Below are 19467 nucleotides of genomic sequence, written 5' to 3' on the forward strand. Positions count from 1 at the left end.
ACCCTCCTGCACAGGCTTCCCGCTGAGAAGAGCCGCTCAAGAGCACAGGCCACCCGCTGCTGCGCTGTGCTTCTCCCTTCAGGGAAAACGTGTCCTCAGACACACGCCCCCCGCACCTACCCCTCTCCCCCTGGGGAAATACATATATATATTAGGGAAAGGCATATCCAGCACTCGAGGCGCGCTGCCTCGCACTCGCCCGGAGCTAAAGCGCGGCGGCCGCTGCCTCGGCCCCGCCGGGGCGCTCAGCCCCCGCCGGCCTCCTGCAGCGCAGAGGCACCGCGGGGCTCCGGGGTGCGCCGTGCCTCTGCCTGCAGCCCGGGCAGCCCCGGCCGAGACCCGCCGCCGAGACGGCGACGTCCTTCCCGCCTCGGAGGCTGCCAGCCGCTGCCCCGCTTCTCCCCGGGCCCCCGGCTCGCCCCTGCCGGCGCCGGCGAGGGCGGCAGGAAGAGGAAGCGGGGCCGGGGCCGGGGCCGCGGCTGCTCCCCCTGGCGGCGGCGGGGCGGGGCGGCGGGGGGCGGGGCGCGGCGGGGGCGGTGCCGCCGCCGCCAGGCCGTGGCCCCGCCGCGGCCGGCCCGAGGAGCAGCGGCTGCCGGCGCGTTTCCCCGTCCCGCCCCCTCCCGCGGCGCTCCCTCCCCCGCCTCCCGGCCGCGGCAGCAGGAAGCGGCTCTGATGTCAGCGGCGGCGGCCGCGCCGCGGCTCTGAGCGGCTCCCCCACCCCCGCCGCGGCCCCTTCGCCCCGCTGCTGCTGCCGCCGCCGGGGCTGGCGGAGGCGGCCAGCTTCTGCCCCGGGGGCGCCCCCTTCTCTCCGCCGGGGACGCGCGGCCGAGGCGGCTCCCGGGCTCCCCAGAGGCTGCGGCCTAGGGCAGCCAGCGCGGTGCTCCGCGGGGGTGCGGGAGAGCGCGGGATGCGGAGCGGCGCCGCCGCCGCCGGCGGGGCCTCCGCCCGCCGCCACTGAGGCCCGCGGCAGCCGCGGATGCGGCCTCGCCCCGCGCGGCGGCCCAGGCGGCGCCTCGGCCAGGCCCTCCCCGACCTGCGCCCGCGCGGAGGGCAGGAGCCGCCGCCGCGCCCCGCGTAGCCCCGGCCGAGGCCCTCGGCTGCCCGGCGCCGGGCCCTCCGCCCCCGGCCTGCCCTGGCCTCTCCTCCCCCAGGTGAAAGAGGAGGGATGTCCGCTGCCGCCTCCGCTGAAATGATTGAAACCCCCCCGGTCCTCAACTTCGAAGAAATCGACTACAAAGAGATCGAGGTGGAAGAGGTGAGCGAGGGCCCCGCGGCCTCCCCGCGCACACCCCCGCTCCCCGGGCGCGGCCTGCTGGCGGGGCGGAGCGGCCAGCGCGGCCCCCGACGCGGCGCCTGCCCCCGAGGGCCCCCGGGGTCGCCCTCCCCGGCGCCGTCCCGCCGGTGGCGGAAGAGGCCGCGGAGGCTTCCCGGGTGCGCGGGGCTGCCGGGCGCACACCCCCCCCCCCCCGCACCCCCGCGCAGTGCGGTTCCCTTCTCCGGATGCTGCAGAGGTTGGCACCGGAGAACAAAGGCGGTGTGGCTGGGAACGGAGGTGCCGGTCTGCTTATACCAACCCTGGTGCGGGCTGATGTACTGTGGGGTTTGGTTTAAGCGGGATAGATTTATTCAGGACTTCAGTTCTAAAGTTTCGCCGCCCGTTTTGCCACCCACTTTAGTATGGGTGGCAAACACAGTTGTCAAACGCTGTCACAAGTGGGAACTGCTAATTCTGATGTTTCTTTCAGATCTCTATTTCTGTATGCCCCTGCTTTCTCCTTCTGCCACCTACTTGAACCATTGTATATATAATCATCATACCAGTGTTAATTATTTGCTAAGTTTACAGCTCTGTTAGCTGTAAGGACGTACAGATCTTTTTTTATTATTTTTTCTTAACATAGGCTAATGATATGCACTCATGGCTCTGTAACATTTCATTTGTGACCTGTGCATTGCTACCCAGGAAGTGACATTCAGTTATCGTATAACATAGCTGGGAGCAAGTATTTCTTCTTCTTCTGTACAAAGTTTCATAGTAAAATTATTGCCTTCCATTCTTTGAGGCTGGAATGGGGTAGATGAAGTACAGAACTTCGTATGTACCTTTCGTCTGTCTGGAGTTCCTGTGAGAGTAGGATGGGTGTGATCTAGGATAGCTTACATGCTTTACTAAAGGGCTCAGTAGCATGTATATACCACAATTGTTGTTTAACTCTCAGAATCACACAAAAAATTGCTGCTGTTGCATTTTTTTTTCTTCCTCTGCTGCTAACGTCTCTACAGGAATGAAGTTTCTTCATGCAGGTCCATACTGAATTTGATGAGGCCAGCTTGGACCTAACAGTCACCCAAGGCTGCTGAAACAGTCTTTCTGCTTTTATTTGTAGATTAACATCTTTCTCTTTCAGTAATAATTACCCTCTTTTTCTTAAAACGTTTCTGTGGAAGTGAATTTAGTTTTGTGTAGTAGCTTTTATAGATATGACAACCACTGTCTCATGTTTTTAAAGTGGTTTGCTAGATACTGGTTTGTTCATAATTATTATGCTGGGCTCGCGTGACCTGGGAGAGTTCGCGGAACATAAAAGCTGCAATATTTTCATAGAACACCAGGGCACTTTCTGCTGTATTTAAGTAGTGTTGTGGTAACTTTGGCTTTCACCATAAAGGGCATTGGAAATTCTCAGAAGATAGTGTCTTCCAAAAGATTGCCTTTTCCCCTTTCTGTAAATATGGCAATCATGAAGATTTTTGACTCTCTAAATCTAATGGTTCTTCTTCCCTTTATATGCATTGAACTGTTCTGAAGTGAGGAAAATTTTATGGTGTTTGGGAACTGAAAGTATTTTTGCATTTGATAATATGCTGGCGTTTTTGCAACGCTTACTAAGGGACAGGGATCAAATCACATGCTTTGGGAGAAATGGGTTTTCTCACCCAAAGAAGAAAATAAAGTTGATAGGAATTTATCCATCGTAAAAAGGTGTCCTGTGATGGCTCATAGAAGTGAGTAGCACATCTAATATGTTACACACAGCACTTTGAAAGAATAAAACGCTATACAAATCTTTAATCCTCACAACACCCTTGGGAAGGCTGTTAGCAAGGATTATGTTGCTTTTGTACATGTGGAGCTGCTTAGTGTGCAATTGGTGTAACTAGAATTTATCATTCTAAGGTTTAGTGTACAGAGCTTGTCTGTGTCCTACATACCTGCCTAGCACCCGCTGGCACAGGACTACGTGCACAAAAATGTATGTAGAGAGGATGCCTAAGCAGTAATTTGTGCTTAATTTAATGTGATTGTTGCATTATCCTCAAAGTAGTATCTCTGTTGGAGATGACAAAACTTTTGTGATATAAGCAGGGGAGCTCTGATGAAGTGTTCTCTCCATGAGAAAATCTGATGACAGCTGGTGTAGCATTTTGAGTTACACTCAGTGTACCTGTCCTACCAGAAATTATTATAGGCAATGGGGATACCATAGTGCTGAATACAGTCTATACGTCATTGCACAGAGGAAGAAATAAGATCTACTTTACAATAAAACAGGTGGATTCGACCATACTTAGACCTTGGTTTTCTCTGTGGGTGTTGACCTGTTACTCATGATGCAGTTTCAGTGCAAATAAATAGTCAGCTCTGCAGTCATAACAAAACATATATCCTTACTGAGGATTTTCCGTGCTCCTGCTTCAGGTTCAGAAGTTTTCAAGGATTTTTAAATGGCTGTAAGGACTCAAAATGATCAGATTTTAATCTGATCAGATTTTAATCTTGGCGAACTTCGGATGTTTCAAAATGGAGTGTCAAGAGATCTACACTGGGAACTCAAATGAATGCTTGTATAATCATAGCTTTGCTGTTGTATTATCAAGGCTGTCTTGTCAGCAGATAGCAGTCCCACTCTGCCACTGGTTTATTAATAGATATTGAAGTTCTGGAATACTTGCAGGCCCTGAGTCCTTGCTAATAAATGTGAGATCTATAAGTGCGCTTTCATTTAGGTTTGGCTGAACTCTACTGGATAATATCAAGAATATACCATATTTTGTTTTAGCTACCATGCACATGACTACGGTAGTGTTACTTCCCACTGATCAAACATGTTTCCACCTTCAAGCTGCCTTTTCATTATTTAAAGTGCTTAGATAGAAGTAAAATATAGAGATAATTACTATGAATGAGTTGCAGTCAAATCAGAATTGATGTCACACAGTGGGAGCATCTTCAGAACTAGAAGGGGAAAAACAACCTACAACTTGCATTCAGTAGAAATGTTCCCTACTTTACCATGCAAATTTTTGACTGTGAGAATGTCCTCTCTTAAGTTTTCAGGTATTAGATAGACAAATCATCAGAAACTGAATAAATAAAACTACAGAATCTATCTGAAAACTTAATAAAACTGAAATCAAGTTAACAATAAGAAGTCTAATAGCCCTATTTTAAAATCTCGGATTTAAATTTAGCCTAAATACTGCTGTCTCCTCTTCCCAGAGGAGCTTTCACATCTAAGCAATGAACAGACTTTGGGTTTGAATTGTTCTGGCAACCTGCTCCCTGCCACTCTTTCCTGAAAATCCCACAGCCCTTCCTCCGTCATGTAACTCGATAACAGTCCCATACATGACCAAAGCGCAGACCTCTTCATCACATGATGTGTGTATGCCTTGGATCACACAGCCAAAAGATGCGTGTCTGGTCATGTATGCTGCGGCCCTGCCCAGTCGCTGTCTGATGTAGCCAGGTTGAAAACCACTGCCATATTTGCATAGTTGCAAGTTACTTTTGAATAGTCTGAAAGTGTAAATTATGTGAAAACTGTTGTTTAACGCTCTGCTGGTACACTCTAGTATACACTGAAGTTTGTTTTCAACAATGTTTGGGCAACAGTAGTTAATTCTAAGGGGATTTAGGCTAATGTTTTCTTTAAGATGAGCAGGTAAGCTTTCTAAATATTTATTTTAGAAAACCTACTTAAGGTGCCAGCAACTAAGGAGATGCAATTTATGGCATGTTCACCTACCTTAGACATTCTTGAAACAGTTGAATAATTTCATTAACTGTCTGAGAAGTGCGCTAAGAACTACGTGTGTTCTTTGTGATTATGGAGCAGAGCAGTTAAGAAACAAGAGAATGAGGAATACAGCAAGACAACTGGGTTTTGCTCCCCTTTGTAATAGTTAACTTTTAAAAAGTTAATGAGATGCAGAGACGGATTATGTCCGTTACACTACATGGTAAAGCAGATTTGTGTAAGCTGCTGCTGAACATGGAGTTGTTACTGCCTCCATTGTTTTTACGTCCTGGGGGAGTGTGTCCAGTTGTAGAATACCAATCTGCAAAATTGGAAGAAGTTTGGACGAGAACTGCAGGTGTGATTTGAGATCTGAACAATATTCTTGGGTATCTGACATCAGTACAAAAGGCTTAGTTTTCAAGAGTCAAGGGTGGTAGGTAGGAATCTGTTTGAAGTCAGTCACATCTGCAATTTCTCAGCCTTTTTCAGAAAGTAAGCCTTCAAGGTGCAAAGTTGGGCATCCAGAAGCAAAGGCAAAAAATTAGTACGTAGTGAAAAAATACGCCAGAATTTTCTGTGATTTTACTCTAAATACATTTCTGATTTAATTCAAATTGTTTAGTTATACCAGTGGAAGATTTCTTCATTCATCTACATAAGAAAATAGCTGAAGTGTCAGCTGGGGTGTGAATTTATAGCAAAGTTACACAACACCAATTTCATGTGGATGAAATTTAGCGTGCAGTAAGTGTTAGAAGATGGCTAATAAGCTAGTTAAACTGTTAATGTAAGACTTTACACTTATTTCTACACATGCAGATTTATTCAATGAATCAGTTTGCGTCCTGTAAAATAAACTTATATTTTCCTCTCATAAAGAACGCATGGGACAGAAACCTCACAGGCTCTTATATGCCAGTGATGAAAGCCTGATGCATATTTATGAGATAATAATAAAGTTCCATGTCTAATGCAGCAGCTAAAGTCGCAACTGAGTGACAGTGTAACTGCTATCAGAAATTGGGGGGGGGAGGCCTTTCCCTAAGAAAAAACCTAAAACAACAGAACAAGCTTCACGTGTCCCTTATTTATCCCACCCAGTGGATTCTAGCAGTATTTTACTGACTGCAGAATCATTATTTGTTTCTCAAAGACCAGTAATTTTAAACTATGCCAGCCCAGCAAGCCCAGCTCCTGTTGGAATCCTTCACCCAGAGTGCCTCGTTACCCAGTATTTTGTGTCTAAAACTGGAATCTCCTGTCTGGGCTTCTGTAACCAAACAAATTAATTTATACTAGAACATCAGACAAGTGTTTTGTTAATGTTTTAAATTACTGGTAATTAAAATGAGTGCAATTAATTTTTAAGAAAGATGTGTAAAAGGCTATCAGTATGTAAAAAGCTGGAATGAAAGTATAACCTGATAAACTGTTATCTTTGCTTGAGATGCACGCATTTCTTAGAATGACAGAGCTATCGAACTGCAAAGAGGGCTGGTTGTATGTTTAGAGCAAAGGAAGCATTTCTAGAAATGCCCATAATTTTAGGAACGTGTGTGATGGTACTTTGATTCTCCATAAACATGTTCCGAAGAAGTTGAAAAGGGAACGATTTCTTAAAACAACCTAAATTCAGATAGCCGAGACACTAAATAATAACTGTACAGTGTTATGCAGCTCTAACAGATGATGCCCTAAATATGGACCAACTGTATTAGTTTGTGGCAAGCAGAAGTTGTGTATATTTATTAAGAATATAAGTTGATTTTTAATAACTGATTTTTTTTCATTAAGAAATACTTTTTTGTATGGTGTTTTGCATAACTTTAAAGTTGAAACTTGGAAACTAAATCTAAACTAAATTACATAGTTCACTCAAAATTAGTGGGATTGCTTACGGGGGGTTTTTTGGGGGGTGGGGGGTGCGTTTTGGGGGTTTGGGGTTTTTTTTCATTGCTGTATGAATCCCAGAAATGGAAGGCAACATTTAGAATTGGGTTGAGCACTAGTACCAATAAACTTAACCAGTCAAAGAACATAGCTTTAAGAGTTGGCAGATCTGAACTCCTTCCTAAAAGTGCTGCCAGGGTATTGGCCACAGTCATTTGTGGCATGGGGCCGATTTGCTTCAACCTGCTTAATAAAGCATAGTGCACACAGAGGAACCAAAGTTGGAATTTCAGGCTGGTTGAATGAATGATAGAAAATGTAGGCATATATTTTTAGGGGCTGTAAACTGTTGTTCATGGCTTCTTTTGACATTTCATTTTTTTCTTTTATCTATATGCTTTGTACGTGTCATACAGGCAGATGTGTGAAGAACTGAAAATATTAGTGTGCTTTATTGGTACTGCTGGAACTCTAGTAGATAGAATAGAAGCAACTAAATTTAAAAATGTGTTTCTGTTTTTACAAAGCATTGTAGAACATCTTCCCCCCGCCCCAGCCCCATCTTGCATTGTGTCTGAAGCTTGAGAAATCCAAAAGTTCAGTTTGCATAAACCTTTCATTTGCAAATATACCAGTAACCAAAGGGATATAGATATAAGGAAGAAATTCTTCACTAGGAGGGTGGTGAGGCACTGGGACGGGTTGCCCAGAGAAGCTGCGGGTGCTCCATCCCTGGAAGTGTTCAAGGCCAGGTTGGATGGGGCTTTGAGCAACCTGGTCTAGTGGAAGGTGTCCCTGTCCATGGCAGAGGGGTTGGACTAAGTGATCTTTAGAGTCCCTTCCAACCCAAACTGTTCTATGATTCTATGAGTAAAGGTAATTCAGAGACTGTTGTCTGTTTGGAAGTGTGGGTTTTGTTGGGTTTGTGTTGGGTTTTTTTAACTGCTTGTCTTGCTTCCCAAAATCATAAACAAACATGTTATGTAGATACTGCAAATTATGAAGACAATTCTCCAATGAATGCTAAATCTGTTAACCAGGGAGCTGTTACATTTTATTGCTGTCTTATATATCCAGCAAGGTTTTTTTAGAAAGAAAAGCACTAGGTATCCAGCATGCAGAGCTAACTAACACGGAAACTTCATGGGTAGAGGTGAAAGTTTTGTATCTTTATATTTTTGAGTGAATAGAAAACCTGTCCAGTTAAGGCAAAGTTGAAATTAATTCTTCCAAAGTTTTGACGTTTGATAGGGGAATAGGGTGCATCTGAATAAACAGAGATGCATTTTTCTTGTTTTACTGTGTATGTGGAAAATTATTGGTCATATCCCTTAGGACAAAATACATCCTTGAGGGCTTAACGTATCTCCAATCTCTATTTCTTCCATGATTTCGAGTCTACATACTTACCAGTCAGTATAGTCTACATACTTACAAGTGAGTATCATGTATCTTTGTTTATGTACAGCATTTGATACTGTTTGTACACAGAGGCAGAGGTAATGTTTGTTCCAGGGATCTTGTATGGTTCATATTCTTTAAATAAGACTCCAAATACATTATCTGGAAAACATGCAAACGGCACTCTCTTTCACCATGTCACTGTGTCGCACAGTAAAACATTAACTTTTTACTGGTATGAATTTTACAGTGAGAGGAATAAATTCGTATATACTTTTCAATCTTTAAAGCTCTAAGCATTTCTGCCAGTTTAAAATGTGTCTGTCATGTACTAACTGAGCAGTTCTTGACAAACTTAATTCTATTCTGTGGAAAAGTAGAAGCACTGGTGTTCGATTTCTAAACGTGTCATCTGCCCTATATTTTCCTTTTTTCTCCTAGAAGATATTCAGAGGGATAAAATCTTTTACCAAAAGAATGTGTTTATTTTTAGATCATTTTCCAAACATACACAGTGCCACAGATCAACTTCTGTTTATTGATTTGTTGTGTCAATAATTCCATTAACTGTGCTTCATATAATTCAGAATATGCACTACTGCCCAAACATATGGTGTGGCACCAACAGCAGGGGACAAGAAGGAATGAGCGTGAAGAAACTAAAGTTCAGGCAGCGCCTCCCTCCTGTGCTATTAAGTTACTTAGTTCCAGCACACGGTGTTGAAGGAAACTACGTAGTGTTTAAACTGTTCTGACAAATTCTAAGACTTGCTCCTTTAAATAATAAGTGCAGTGAAAACTTAAAGGAGGAAAATGAAATGTAAGTGGAATCCACCACAAACTCCATTCTGTCAATTGTAAAGGATGTTTTTACGATGAGTAAGATATTTTTTCCACATTAAGACATACTGGCTTTCACATATGGTAAACTTCAAATTTGTATCAGATCCGTCATTGCTTCTGACAGTTGCTTGTTTCGTATGCTGTCCAAGAGGCTGAGCTGCTTTAATGGAGGATCAGCTCTTCTGTTTTCCCTGTATCCTAGGTAAATATTCAATGCATTCGTGTCCTCTTCTCAAGTTCAACCCTCTGCCTAAGCAGGCACCAAGTCACTGATAAATTGTTATGAAACCTTGACTGCCTAGTCATTTCTCAAACTCCTTTCACCAACCATAAAATTGATATATCTGATGGTCTCTCACAGCTTTCTATTATGTAATTAAGATTTAGATTGCCTGGTAAGCTCTTCCTATTGGTGCCTGACACTGATGATTTTTTTTTTTTCTTTTCAGTCATTAGCAGGAATTCATAAAGTGCATCTGATTCTTGGAATTTATTCCACTTTTCAACTAGTGCCCAAGTATTGTGACATTTATGGCACAATGTAAAACATCACATTGGGTGGTACATTCATTTATCTCAGTTTCTTCATTGAATAGAAATGTTACTTAAAAATACGGCAAAATTGAAAAATAATGGTTTCTTTAGTATGTGAACTGGAAACACGTGTACCAATTCTTGGTATTAAATTTGCAAATAGTCATGGATTTCTCTTCAGGGGAACAATATGCAATTGTATTGGCTTATGGGCTGAATTTGACCATGTGGAATCAAATGCAAGAGATACTTGGGCTTTCTTTTTTTTTTTTTCATATATGTAACTTTATTTTTATATACATGTGAAAAATAAATATATTTAATATATAAAAATATATGTAGTATATATTATGTAATCATAATATTAAAATTATATCAGTAATAAATATAATATATTTGTACATATGGACATACACAGGTCTTTTCAACAAGGAAAGATATGACTAGCCAAAAAACTAAGCCTGATCCATCACAAACTGTTGTAAATGATAAAGGCTAAGTAAAAAAAAAAAAAGTCAAATTGCTTCGTTAAATTTTATCGGTTGTATCTGAGACCAATCTTTTAACTGACATACATGCACTGTTTTCAAATAGCAATTTTTTTTCCGTGTCACTCAATTAAATGTAATAGAGCCATAGTCAAAAAACCGTGAAAGAGTGTGGGAAAAGGTACATTGAGAAAAGGAGTCTTCCGAAAGGAGTCTCACTCAGCCTTGTGCCATAAGGCCAATTGTGTCCAGGTAGGAGAAATCATTGTATGCACACCTCCTTTTCCCTAAGTGGAGGGAAGAGTTCTTCCCAGTTACTTGACCAGTGTGGGTTCCTCCATACTGTAGGGGAGCAGCAGGCCTTGAATTGCTGCTGCCAGTGCAGTTCGTCGTGCCCAAGCTGCCTGGTGGCATCCTTCTCATGTTAACTGTCTGTCCTTAGTACTTCTCAGGTGTGAGCAGGCTGCTATCCCAGTTAAATGTGCTCGCACAGTGGATGATTACCATGTGCTCAGTAAATCAGCACTGCTGTGAAATGCAGACATGGCGCACACACACAGACTGATGAGATTTTTCTTAAACTGTCGGTCTGGTCGTGCGCTGTGCCAGGTGGGTAGAAGGCTTGTAATGGACAACTTTCTTGTGCCAGTAGAAGAAGGTGGGGGGCCTGCCAACCCCAAGAAATTGGGCAATTTTATTCAAAATGTGGTCTGAGAGAGAAGAGGAAATACCAAGGGAGACTATTTGGGACTTTTAGGTCTTCAGGTGACTCACTGTTTCCAGTTTGTTTATATGTACTATTTTCGTCGGCCACTTGACTATCATTCATATGGGTTGGTGTTTCCAGTCTCAGTTGTGGACTGCAAGAAAATGTTTGGTGTGTGTTATATTGAGAGAAGAGTCAAGGCCCTATACTGTAGCTGGGGGAGGAGGTTACAATCAACAGGTCCCTTTTTATATGGGGTAGAATGGGGCATGTTCTGCTGATCTGCTGTGGATATCTTTGTGGTAGACTCGGTCTATGAACCACTGCTGTGGAGGGTGAGAAGCCAGGAGATCCTTGAAGGCTAAGTGTGTGCCGTAATGTAAAAGAGAAAAATACTTCTTTGTGTCTATTAAGGAAACCAGAAGAGGAAAATGCCATTGGATCACCACTCCTGGGCAGCCATCTCTCATATCCATATGTAACCTTACAAAAATATTGAGCATACTTCCCCTTTTTTTATCTTCCATAATGCAAAATCTTGATTATTTTTTTAATTTATATTTTCCCCTCTTGAAATTGGGCCCTTGATTGCAGACTTTCCCATATGCAGCATGAAAGTTTAGTAGGTCTTGAGCTATGCACCTGCAGCCTTGTCTACCCTGTTCTCAAGGGAAATCAGCTTCAATATTTATTTATTTATTTGTTAAGAAAGCAAGTAGCAAGAACCTAACCCAAGCATGGTTTACATACACGATAGTCAGTTTGCTTTGATATGGAGCCTTCACAAGTACAGTCTGGTGCTTGTACCTTCCTGGCTACTGAGTTGCCTTCTCTGGATCAGCACTCTTAATTTGCATTCCGGATTATTACTGTATTGGGGGGCATCTCAAAAAAAGAGGTGAAATTATGAAATGTTATTTCCTCAAAGGATGAGCATTCAGGCAGCAGGCAGTTCGCATTGTTTCAGCATAGTGAATGGGTGGTTATTCACTGATCTCCTACAAATCACACTTTTCTTTTAAGAAGCCATCCTCTTAAGGAGTGAATTCAATAGTGAACCTATAAGAATCAGTGTACTGTTTATACTGTGGATGCAATATTATGTTTGGACATTTTGTGGCTCCTTTAATTATGTTGCATCTCTATATTTTAGTTTTGAATATTCCCCACCCCTACCCTCTTCAAATTCTTTTCCCTTTTTTATTGGATAAAGTCGTAAATAACTATGACTTTCCAGTGAAGAGCTTTGTAATTTTGGAAAGTGTGTTTTTTTTCCATCCAAAATCATGTTCATGTGTGTGCATTACCCATTTAAGGAAGTCAGGAAAATAAAATTTTGCCATAATAAGCTGCTATGGTAATCACATTTGTAAATGCTTCCACTCGACCCTCTCCCTACTCTCTTTCCTTTCCCTTCTTTTCTCTTTCACCTCCCAAAAAAGTGTTTATTTCATTAGAAGTATCTGCTTTGTTCCTCGGGATACGTATGATATTACTTGAAGTCAAGGGGTAGGAACATGAGCACAGAATGCTGTTAAAACCAGCAGTGAAGCAAGGCTGCTAGGGCCAAATACAGAATCCGAGACCAGCCCACGTAGCCCCTTGTCCATTTCTTCCCCCCACGTCCTTCTCATCTGCCCTGCCTTGCATTTTTTGGAGTTGGAAGAGATCTTATCCCGTAGCTTCTTCTGTGCCTTCCATATCCTCCTCCTCTCCTCTCCACCTTTCTTTTGGGCATATGTGTAACAACTTGCTTGTCTGTGCTTTCCTGTAGCAGCTAGAGTCACCGTTTTGGTGATGCTCTAGTTTCAAACTTTACATTGCATATGCATGTTTTGTTGTTATTTCTGTATGTTGCCATTTTTGCCCTGAAGAACATAATTAAAAGAAGTGAAATTTCAATTTTCCATAGTTTATAACTCACCAGTAACTGAAAGTGACTTCATAGAAAAAGGACACCTCTCTCTATCAGGCTTTCATTTTTGTGCTTGGTTTCAAAGAACTGCACCAAATAGTTGTGGCGTTAGAGCTTCTTCACAGCAAACATTAAAGGATTCTTGAATAATACAGTATGCAGAAGCTGCTACTGCTGCTTCTGTGAAGTTACAGTGAAGAGTTATGACTCTTGCCTGGTTTTGTGTATTTTTAGGCAATGTTAATCTGAAATAAACTAGAAAGGAGACATCAACAAAAATAGAGAAAGCATAGTTTATACAGACAATGTGCTTATTTGGAGGACTCTCAGGACAGTTTACACTGCTGAGGCATCTGTGAGAAAATGGTAGGATAATTTTGAGCACACTGAACACCTCATCCAGACTTCACCATAGTCCCGTGCAGTTGTTTGCATATGCATTTAAATTTCAGAATTTTGAATTCCTATTACTAGCAAGCATAAATGAATACAGCAGATAGATACAATTTCACTGGTCAAATCTATAAAAATAAATTTGCCATCATTCCCCTAATTTTCTTCTGAACAGATCTTGTTTGAAATAATTAAGATCATGTTTTTCTGAAATACTGTTACTGCATGTTAATAATGTTTTGTATATGTCTTTTCCTGTTTCTTCTATAAATGATCTCTGGAGAAAGCTTAGCTAATCTCCAGTTATACTTTGATGGCATAATATTAAATTGCTGCTGCAAAGCACGATTCTGTATGTCTTCAGTTTTCTAAGGTAAACTTCTTTTCTGTTTGTGAAGTCCTGCACAGCAAATGAAACCATTTCAAGTTTTAATTCAAGTGTTTCATATTGTTCTAGGTTGTTGGAAGAGGAGCCTTTGGTGTGGTCTGCAAGGCAAAATGGCGAGCAAAAGATGTAGCCATTAAACAAATAGAAAGTGAATCTGAAAGGAAAGCCTTCATTGTAGAGGTACAGTAAGTTTGCTGGAAAACATGGTGTTTGGTAGAGCTTGTTTTCTTAAATGCATGGGTGTATTTAGCATACTAAAAGCTATGTCTGCATTACAAGGTAAATGCAGCCTGTGGTACCCAGTACAGGCCTGAACCCCTTGTCATGCAGAACAGGACAGCTGTCAGAGCACATTGCAGCTCCTTTAGTTCGCTTCCCATAAAAACTGGAAGGCAAGGACAGGGAGAGGAGGGCACACAGGTCGGGGAAACACCAGTTCCTGGATTCTGTCCCAGTGTGAAGTCAGGGGGCAGCTGAAATACCCGCCAAAATCCTGGAGCTGATTAACGCTTCCAGGGGCTACAGGTTCTTAATTCAATCAGGTCCATACTTGAAACTGTTCCTTAGTTTTTTCAGCAATTCTAATCATATCGTTATTTTTTCTAACATATAAGCCTATTAATACATGTAACTCATTTAAGGGCAATCACTCTTTCCATTCAATGTCTACTCCTTCAGAAAGATCTTGAGTAGTTCCGATATACCAGTAAACTTCCCAAGAAGTTTATTGTTATAACAATAACATAACAATATAACATAAATAACATAATACAACAAATAACATTTTCTAGAATCAAAAGTTAGCCATGTAATTTAAATAAGATACATTGTGACAGGCTGCTTAGTATTTAGTCAGTAGGAATGTAGGATGTTCAAGATATACAAAATATGTTAAAAATAAATTTCTTCATTTTGGAACTAAAAATGTAACACACTGAAGGGTTAAAGGAAGCATATTTGTAATAGACCTCTCTGTAAATATTTACAATGTCGTTCATTACCATGGAAAGTTTTTAATGTTATTAATCTGAGTCTAATTTAATACTGAGTAGATCTGATCAGTCTTTTAGCATTTTTGTGTTCAAAAGAGATCTGAGAAGATAAGCCCAGAAATACTTCAGTAATTACTGGGATTCAGGAAACCCTACACAGTGCAAGCATTAGTTGTGATATTCCATTCTGGTTTTTTAGAACTTCTGAAGTATACAAAAAAAATAACATTAGCTCCCTAGATGATGAACATCATAAGTTGGCTCAGAAGTCTGTGTAAAAGGAAAAAAATTCCTTTTTCCTTTTCTTCTACTGCCTACTGTTAAAGAAAAATTCAGTGCAAAATAGTTTAATTGTCAATTAGTACAAGCAGCAGTAGTGGGACTGTGTCATGTTAATATTAAACTGGCTGGCTTATTTTATAGGGTTGTGGGTTTTGTTTTGGGTTTTGTTTTTTGTTTTTTTTTTTTTTCTTTTTTAAGAACAGTAACTTTCTATATTGTGAATAAAGCCAATATGATTCAGATGGTTTATGAAGTCAGACAGTTGGGATTCCAAAATTGGAGGCTCCAGGAAGAACACCAGACCTATAGGGGTCATAGTTGCACAGTGTTTATGACTTGAGTGATTTTACTACGCCATGAAAAAATACTTTCTTTAAATTTAATTTCTTTAAAATTTCTTTCAAATACAGTTCCAGTATACAGTTTATATTTTAGACACAAACGTAATTACATAAATTAAAATGCAAACAGGGATATCAGTCTTGTAATTCCTAAAATCACCATCCAGGGTTATGCAGATATATAAAACTGTAATTGCTGTTGTGGTGTATGAATTATAGATGTGAAAATAAATCATTAGCCTTTTTTTCCCGTGGTTTGAAATGAAGTGTGATTTGTATTGCAGCTTCGACAACTGTCACGAGTAAACCATCCCAATATTGTGAAGTTATATGGAGCCTGTCTAAACCCAGTAAGTTATAGCTTTATCAGTATGACAAAAGGTGACTAGCTTAACATACACAAGCGTGGATGCACAAAATGTGTACTTTATATACAAAAATGTATGTTTTTTATATATTTTGTATGTTTTAGCCATAAAAGGAAATATACAGATATGTAGGTTAGTTGATATTTTCAGGTTTTTGGTTTTTCTTTCCCCTTCTGTGAGAAAGAAATTATTTCAAGAAAACCCCCAATGCTGTTTCTAAACACCGATTATACTTCAGTTTGTCAGAACAACATCTGGTGTATTACATGTGTAGTATCATTCATATCTACAGTCCTATTAATTGCAAGTCAGCAATACGAAAAGAGAATACGTTAGCAACACATGACTCATAGCTTGTAAATCAGTTCCTATTCTCATATATGCCATTTCCAGGATTTGCTTTCTTTCTGCCACAGCTGCAAACAGTCCCACAAATTCTTAAAGCAGAAAAGCAAGTACTGTGACAGGGCAGATGTATCCTTAGCTAATTCTAGTATGGGCTATTTGATTGGGTAAAATAATGCTGCATCCCTTTTTCCTTAGTACTAGTGAAATTCTTTTGACGTGGTATTTAAAATTTTTTGTAAGCCACTAAAAAAAAAAAGTAAAGGCAAATGACTTACAGTTTGAAGACAGCATTTGCTTTTCAGGATGGGGGGGAGGTCATTCTCTTCTTTCCTAACTTTCAGTGGGAACTAAGTATAAAACTGATTTCTGTTTCTTATACAGAAATATGTACCATTCAAACTGACTCTTTACCTCATAGATAAATTTTCCATTAGCTGAGGTATGGAGACTTTGCAGTTCCTATCAAAGAACCTTTCTTTCAGTTTATAAAAGCTATTTTCTGCCCCGACGTTTAAAACATCCTTATTTTTTTGTCCCCTCCTCCCTCAAAGGTGTGTCTTGTTATGGAGTATGCTGAAGGAGGTTCTCTGTACAATGGTGAGTATCATTTCAATATAGTGTCTTCCTGGAGCTGAAGTGCTAGTGTTAGGACAAACATGATCTAAAATATAAAGTTGTTTCATACATATGTCTCCATCCTTGGAGATACTTAGAAGCCACCTGGATGCAGTCCTGGGCAACTGGCTCTAGGTGGCCTGCTTGACCCTGCTTGCTGGACCTCCAGAAGTCCCTTCCAACCCCAACCATTCTGTAGTTCTTTGAAATTCTTAAAATAATTTTAAGGAGAAAGGAGTGTGCTTTTAAAGAACGCTTTTAAAAAACAGTCCACTGGTTTGTTTCTTGATACCAGTTTTTTCTATTTTACACAAGTCATTTCGGGTTTTCCAGTGGAACATCTGAAAAGATTCTTCCTTAACTTGTAAATCCCTCAGCATTTGTTTAACACAGACTTTACCAGGGATAGCTGAGAACAAGCAACACCTTTCATATTGATTTTTAACATCAAAAATTATGAAAAACTTACTAAAAATTTGAAAATATTTTGACGTTTCCATTATTTTAACAGTTTGCAGAAGGATATTTTCAGTTGCAGTGATGAGGCATTGATAATTACTTAGATTCCATAGAGCTTTCTGACTGGTATGTTGTTAACTCCGTTGTATCTGTTGTAATATGCAATAAAGTTCTTTTTAGTTTGTGCCTTTGTTTTGCAGTGCTGCATGGTGCTGAACCTCTGCCTCATTATACTGCTGCACATGCCATGAGTTGGTGTTTACAGTGTTCCCAAGGAGTGGCGTATCTCCACAGTATGAAACCAAAGGCTCTAATCCACAGAGATCTGAAACCACCAAAGTAGGTTTATGGTTCATATTTCGTATTTTCTTACAATTGGAATTTAAGATATTTTATAATAATTTCATTGCATTTGAAAGAAACACCTTTAATTGATAATAACGTTATTGGATGTACTATATTCTAAATGAAAGCTGTGCATTTGAAACTTTAGTAGCAGAATGATGGTGCATGGTACAGGAAATGAACTGCACTCAGTTACTTTCTGTTAAACGGGAAAAAAAATACCCTGCTCCTGTCCTGCATCGTGGAAGAGGATTTTAATAGGGATAGGGCTTCTAATCAGAGGCATTAAAAATGGCCCAGCTTTACAATGGGTTGTGGTGTTCAGTAAGAGAACGTTAGGTGGGGGATTGTTTGGTTGCTTGGTTTTAGCATCTTATTTAATCTGGTATATTAGAGCTCTTTCCCCACATGGCCATCCTCCTCTGCCCCCTCCTTCTGCCTGTTCCACTACCCCTGCCAGAATCTCCCATCACTTTCCAACTGAAACAAAAATGAATGGTTTTCTGCTCAGTCAGTTTGTTGATCTGACTCATTTTACAGCTTCAGATCTGGCTCCACAGATTAGGTGGAAACAGAGATTTGGGGATCAGCAGGATCACCCTCTTTTCGTGCTAGCCTGCAGTTATTGCCAGAAAAATCATAACATGAAGCCACACTTTAAATCTTGAACTCTTTCTTGTATCCCCAGTTTTGATTTAGAGAGCTGTTGAACACGTAACTTTGAGTGCTTTCATTTAAATAAATAGCTACGTTGGCTGACATTAATGGGAGTCTTGATTGTTCTTTTGGTAAAATTGTTACAGCACTTGTTTTTCAGCCTCTGGCATGTGAAAGACTAATTTTGTCAATATGTGCTTCATGGTTTACTATGGCTAAATATATTTATTTAAAATCTAGCACGTAGAAATATTAATAAATTACAATATATATTTGATTATTTGAAAATATTTCATATGTTCAGATTAGACACAAGTGACCTTACTTATTTCTCAAATTACAAAACTAAAGCACTGAGAAGCAAAGCTTTAGATATTCAACTGTATTAGAATGATAGTTGTTGGGATAAAAAAAATCAGTGGTTTGTTACCAGACTATTTCATCCTACAATTTTAATTTTTTGTTGTTGTTGTTCTTTGACAGTTTGCTCTTGGTAGCTGGGGGGACAGTTCTAAAAATCTGTGATTTTGGTACAGCCTGTGATATTCAAACACATATGACCAACAATAAGGGAAGTGCTGCTTGGATGGCACCTGAAGTTTTTGAAGGTAACAATAATTTACAGTGTCAATATTATGTGTTCTTTCTAAGAATGCAACTGTGAATGAATTTGGTATAGGAAAAAGAGCATCATGTAATCTTACTTTATTTCAATCAGTGTACTAAAGTTTGAGGTAACAGCTGAAAGAGTCTTGGCAGAAGTCTAACATCTATTTAAAAATCTGTATGATTGTATATTGCCAAATAATTATGCAGAGTATCGAAGAGCAGCACTGAAATGACTCTTATCATGTTAGTATTAGTTAATTACACAAAGATGTGGAACCTTTATTTGTGTCATTGCTGAGATTTACATAAGAATTACCTTTAGACAGCTGCTCTTTCTTATTTTATAAGCAAGTAAAACACAGCCAGAGGGATATTTCCCCAGGATTGTGCTGTTTCCGAGATTCTTAAGTAATTTCAAACTCTTCTGACATTTAAATACACTGTCATTACTTTCACTCCCTATTCTGATCAGCTTTTATCTTTAGAATTTCCCTGTTAGTGTCTCTAAATTGAACATAATTGCCTTCATTTTCAATCCCCCACTTTCTTGTAACTCCATCTGTATCTGCTTTTTATGTAATCTAGAGATTTGATGTGCTTCCTCTTTCCTACATACTGAGAAACTTGTTATTAAGAGTTGATTTAGTTAAGTGGGAAAACAAGCTGTTTCTTGGAGTGTAGCGGGGAAGACTGATGACACTTGATAATTAGATAGGTATAATTGCTGCAGGATTATCAGAGAAATAATCCAGTCAATATTAGATTGAAAATTAAACACCTTTTAGCCAGTCAGTACCTTAAATTATCATTGCAATTAGCAGAATGGTCTGGAGAAGTCATCTTCCTGCTTTAGGAAGCAAGTGTTCTGG

At 40.5% G+C, this 19467-nt stretch overlaps 1 protein-coding gene across 6 annotated transcripts in view; it reads left to right on the plus strand.

The window, feature by feature from the left end:
* Positions 1-574: 574 nt before the first annotated feature.
* The window catches only part of MAP3K7 (mitogen-activated protein kinase kinase kinase 7), a 50098-nt gene continuing 31205 nt past the window's right edge, over positions 575-19467 (plus strand). For 4 of the 6 annotated variants that reach the window (XM_087773678.1, XM_087773679.1, XM_087773680.1 and 1 more), the window contains exons 1-6: positions 577-1255; positions 13652-13762; positions 15482-15547; positions 16465-16510; positions 17188-17326; positions 18473-18597. In XM_087773678.1, the coding sequence (XP_087629804.1) occupies positions 1166-1255; positions 13652-13762; positions 15482-15547; positions 16465-16510; positions 17188-17326; positions 18473-18597 (577 nt within the window). In that variant the 5' untranslated portion in view covers positions 577-1165. Of the gene's footprint in view, positions 1256-13651; positions 13763-15481; positions 15548-16464; positions 16511-17167; positions 17327-18472; positions 18598-19467 lie in introns of those variants that run through there. The other 2 variants (XM_087773683.1, XM_087773684.1) reach the window with 2 other exon arrangements.

This window comes from Nipponia nippon, unplaced genomic scaffold, assembly GCF_047370975.1.
Source record: "Nipponia nippon isolate SJK-2023a ecotype South Korea unplaced genomic scaffold, ASM4737097v1 scaffold_4, whole genome shotgun sequence".
Lineage (NCBI taxonomy): Eukaryota > Metazoa > Chordata > Aves > Pelecaniformes > Threskiornithidae > Nipponia > Nipponia nippon.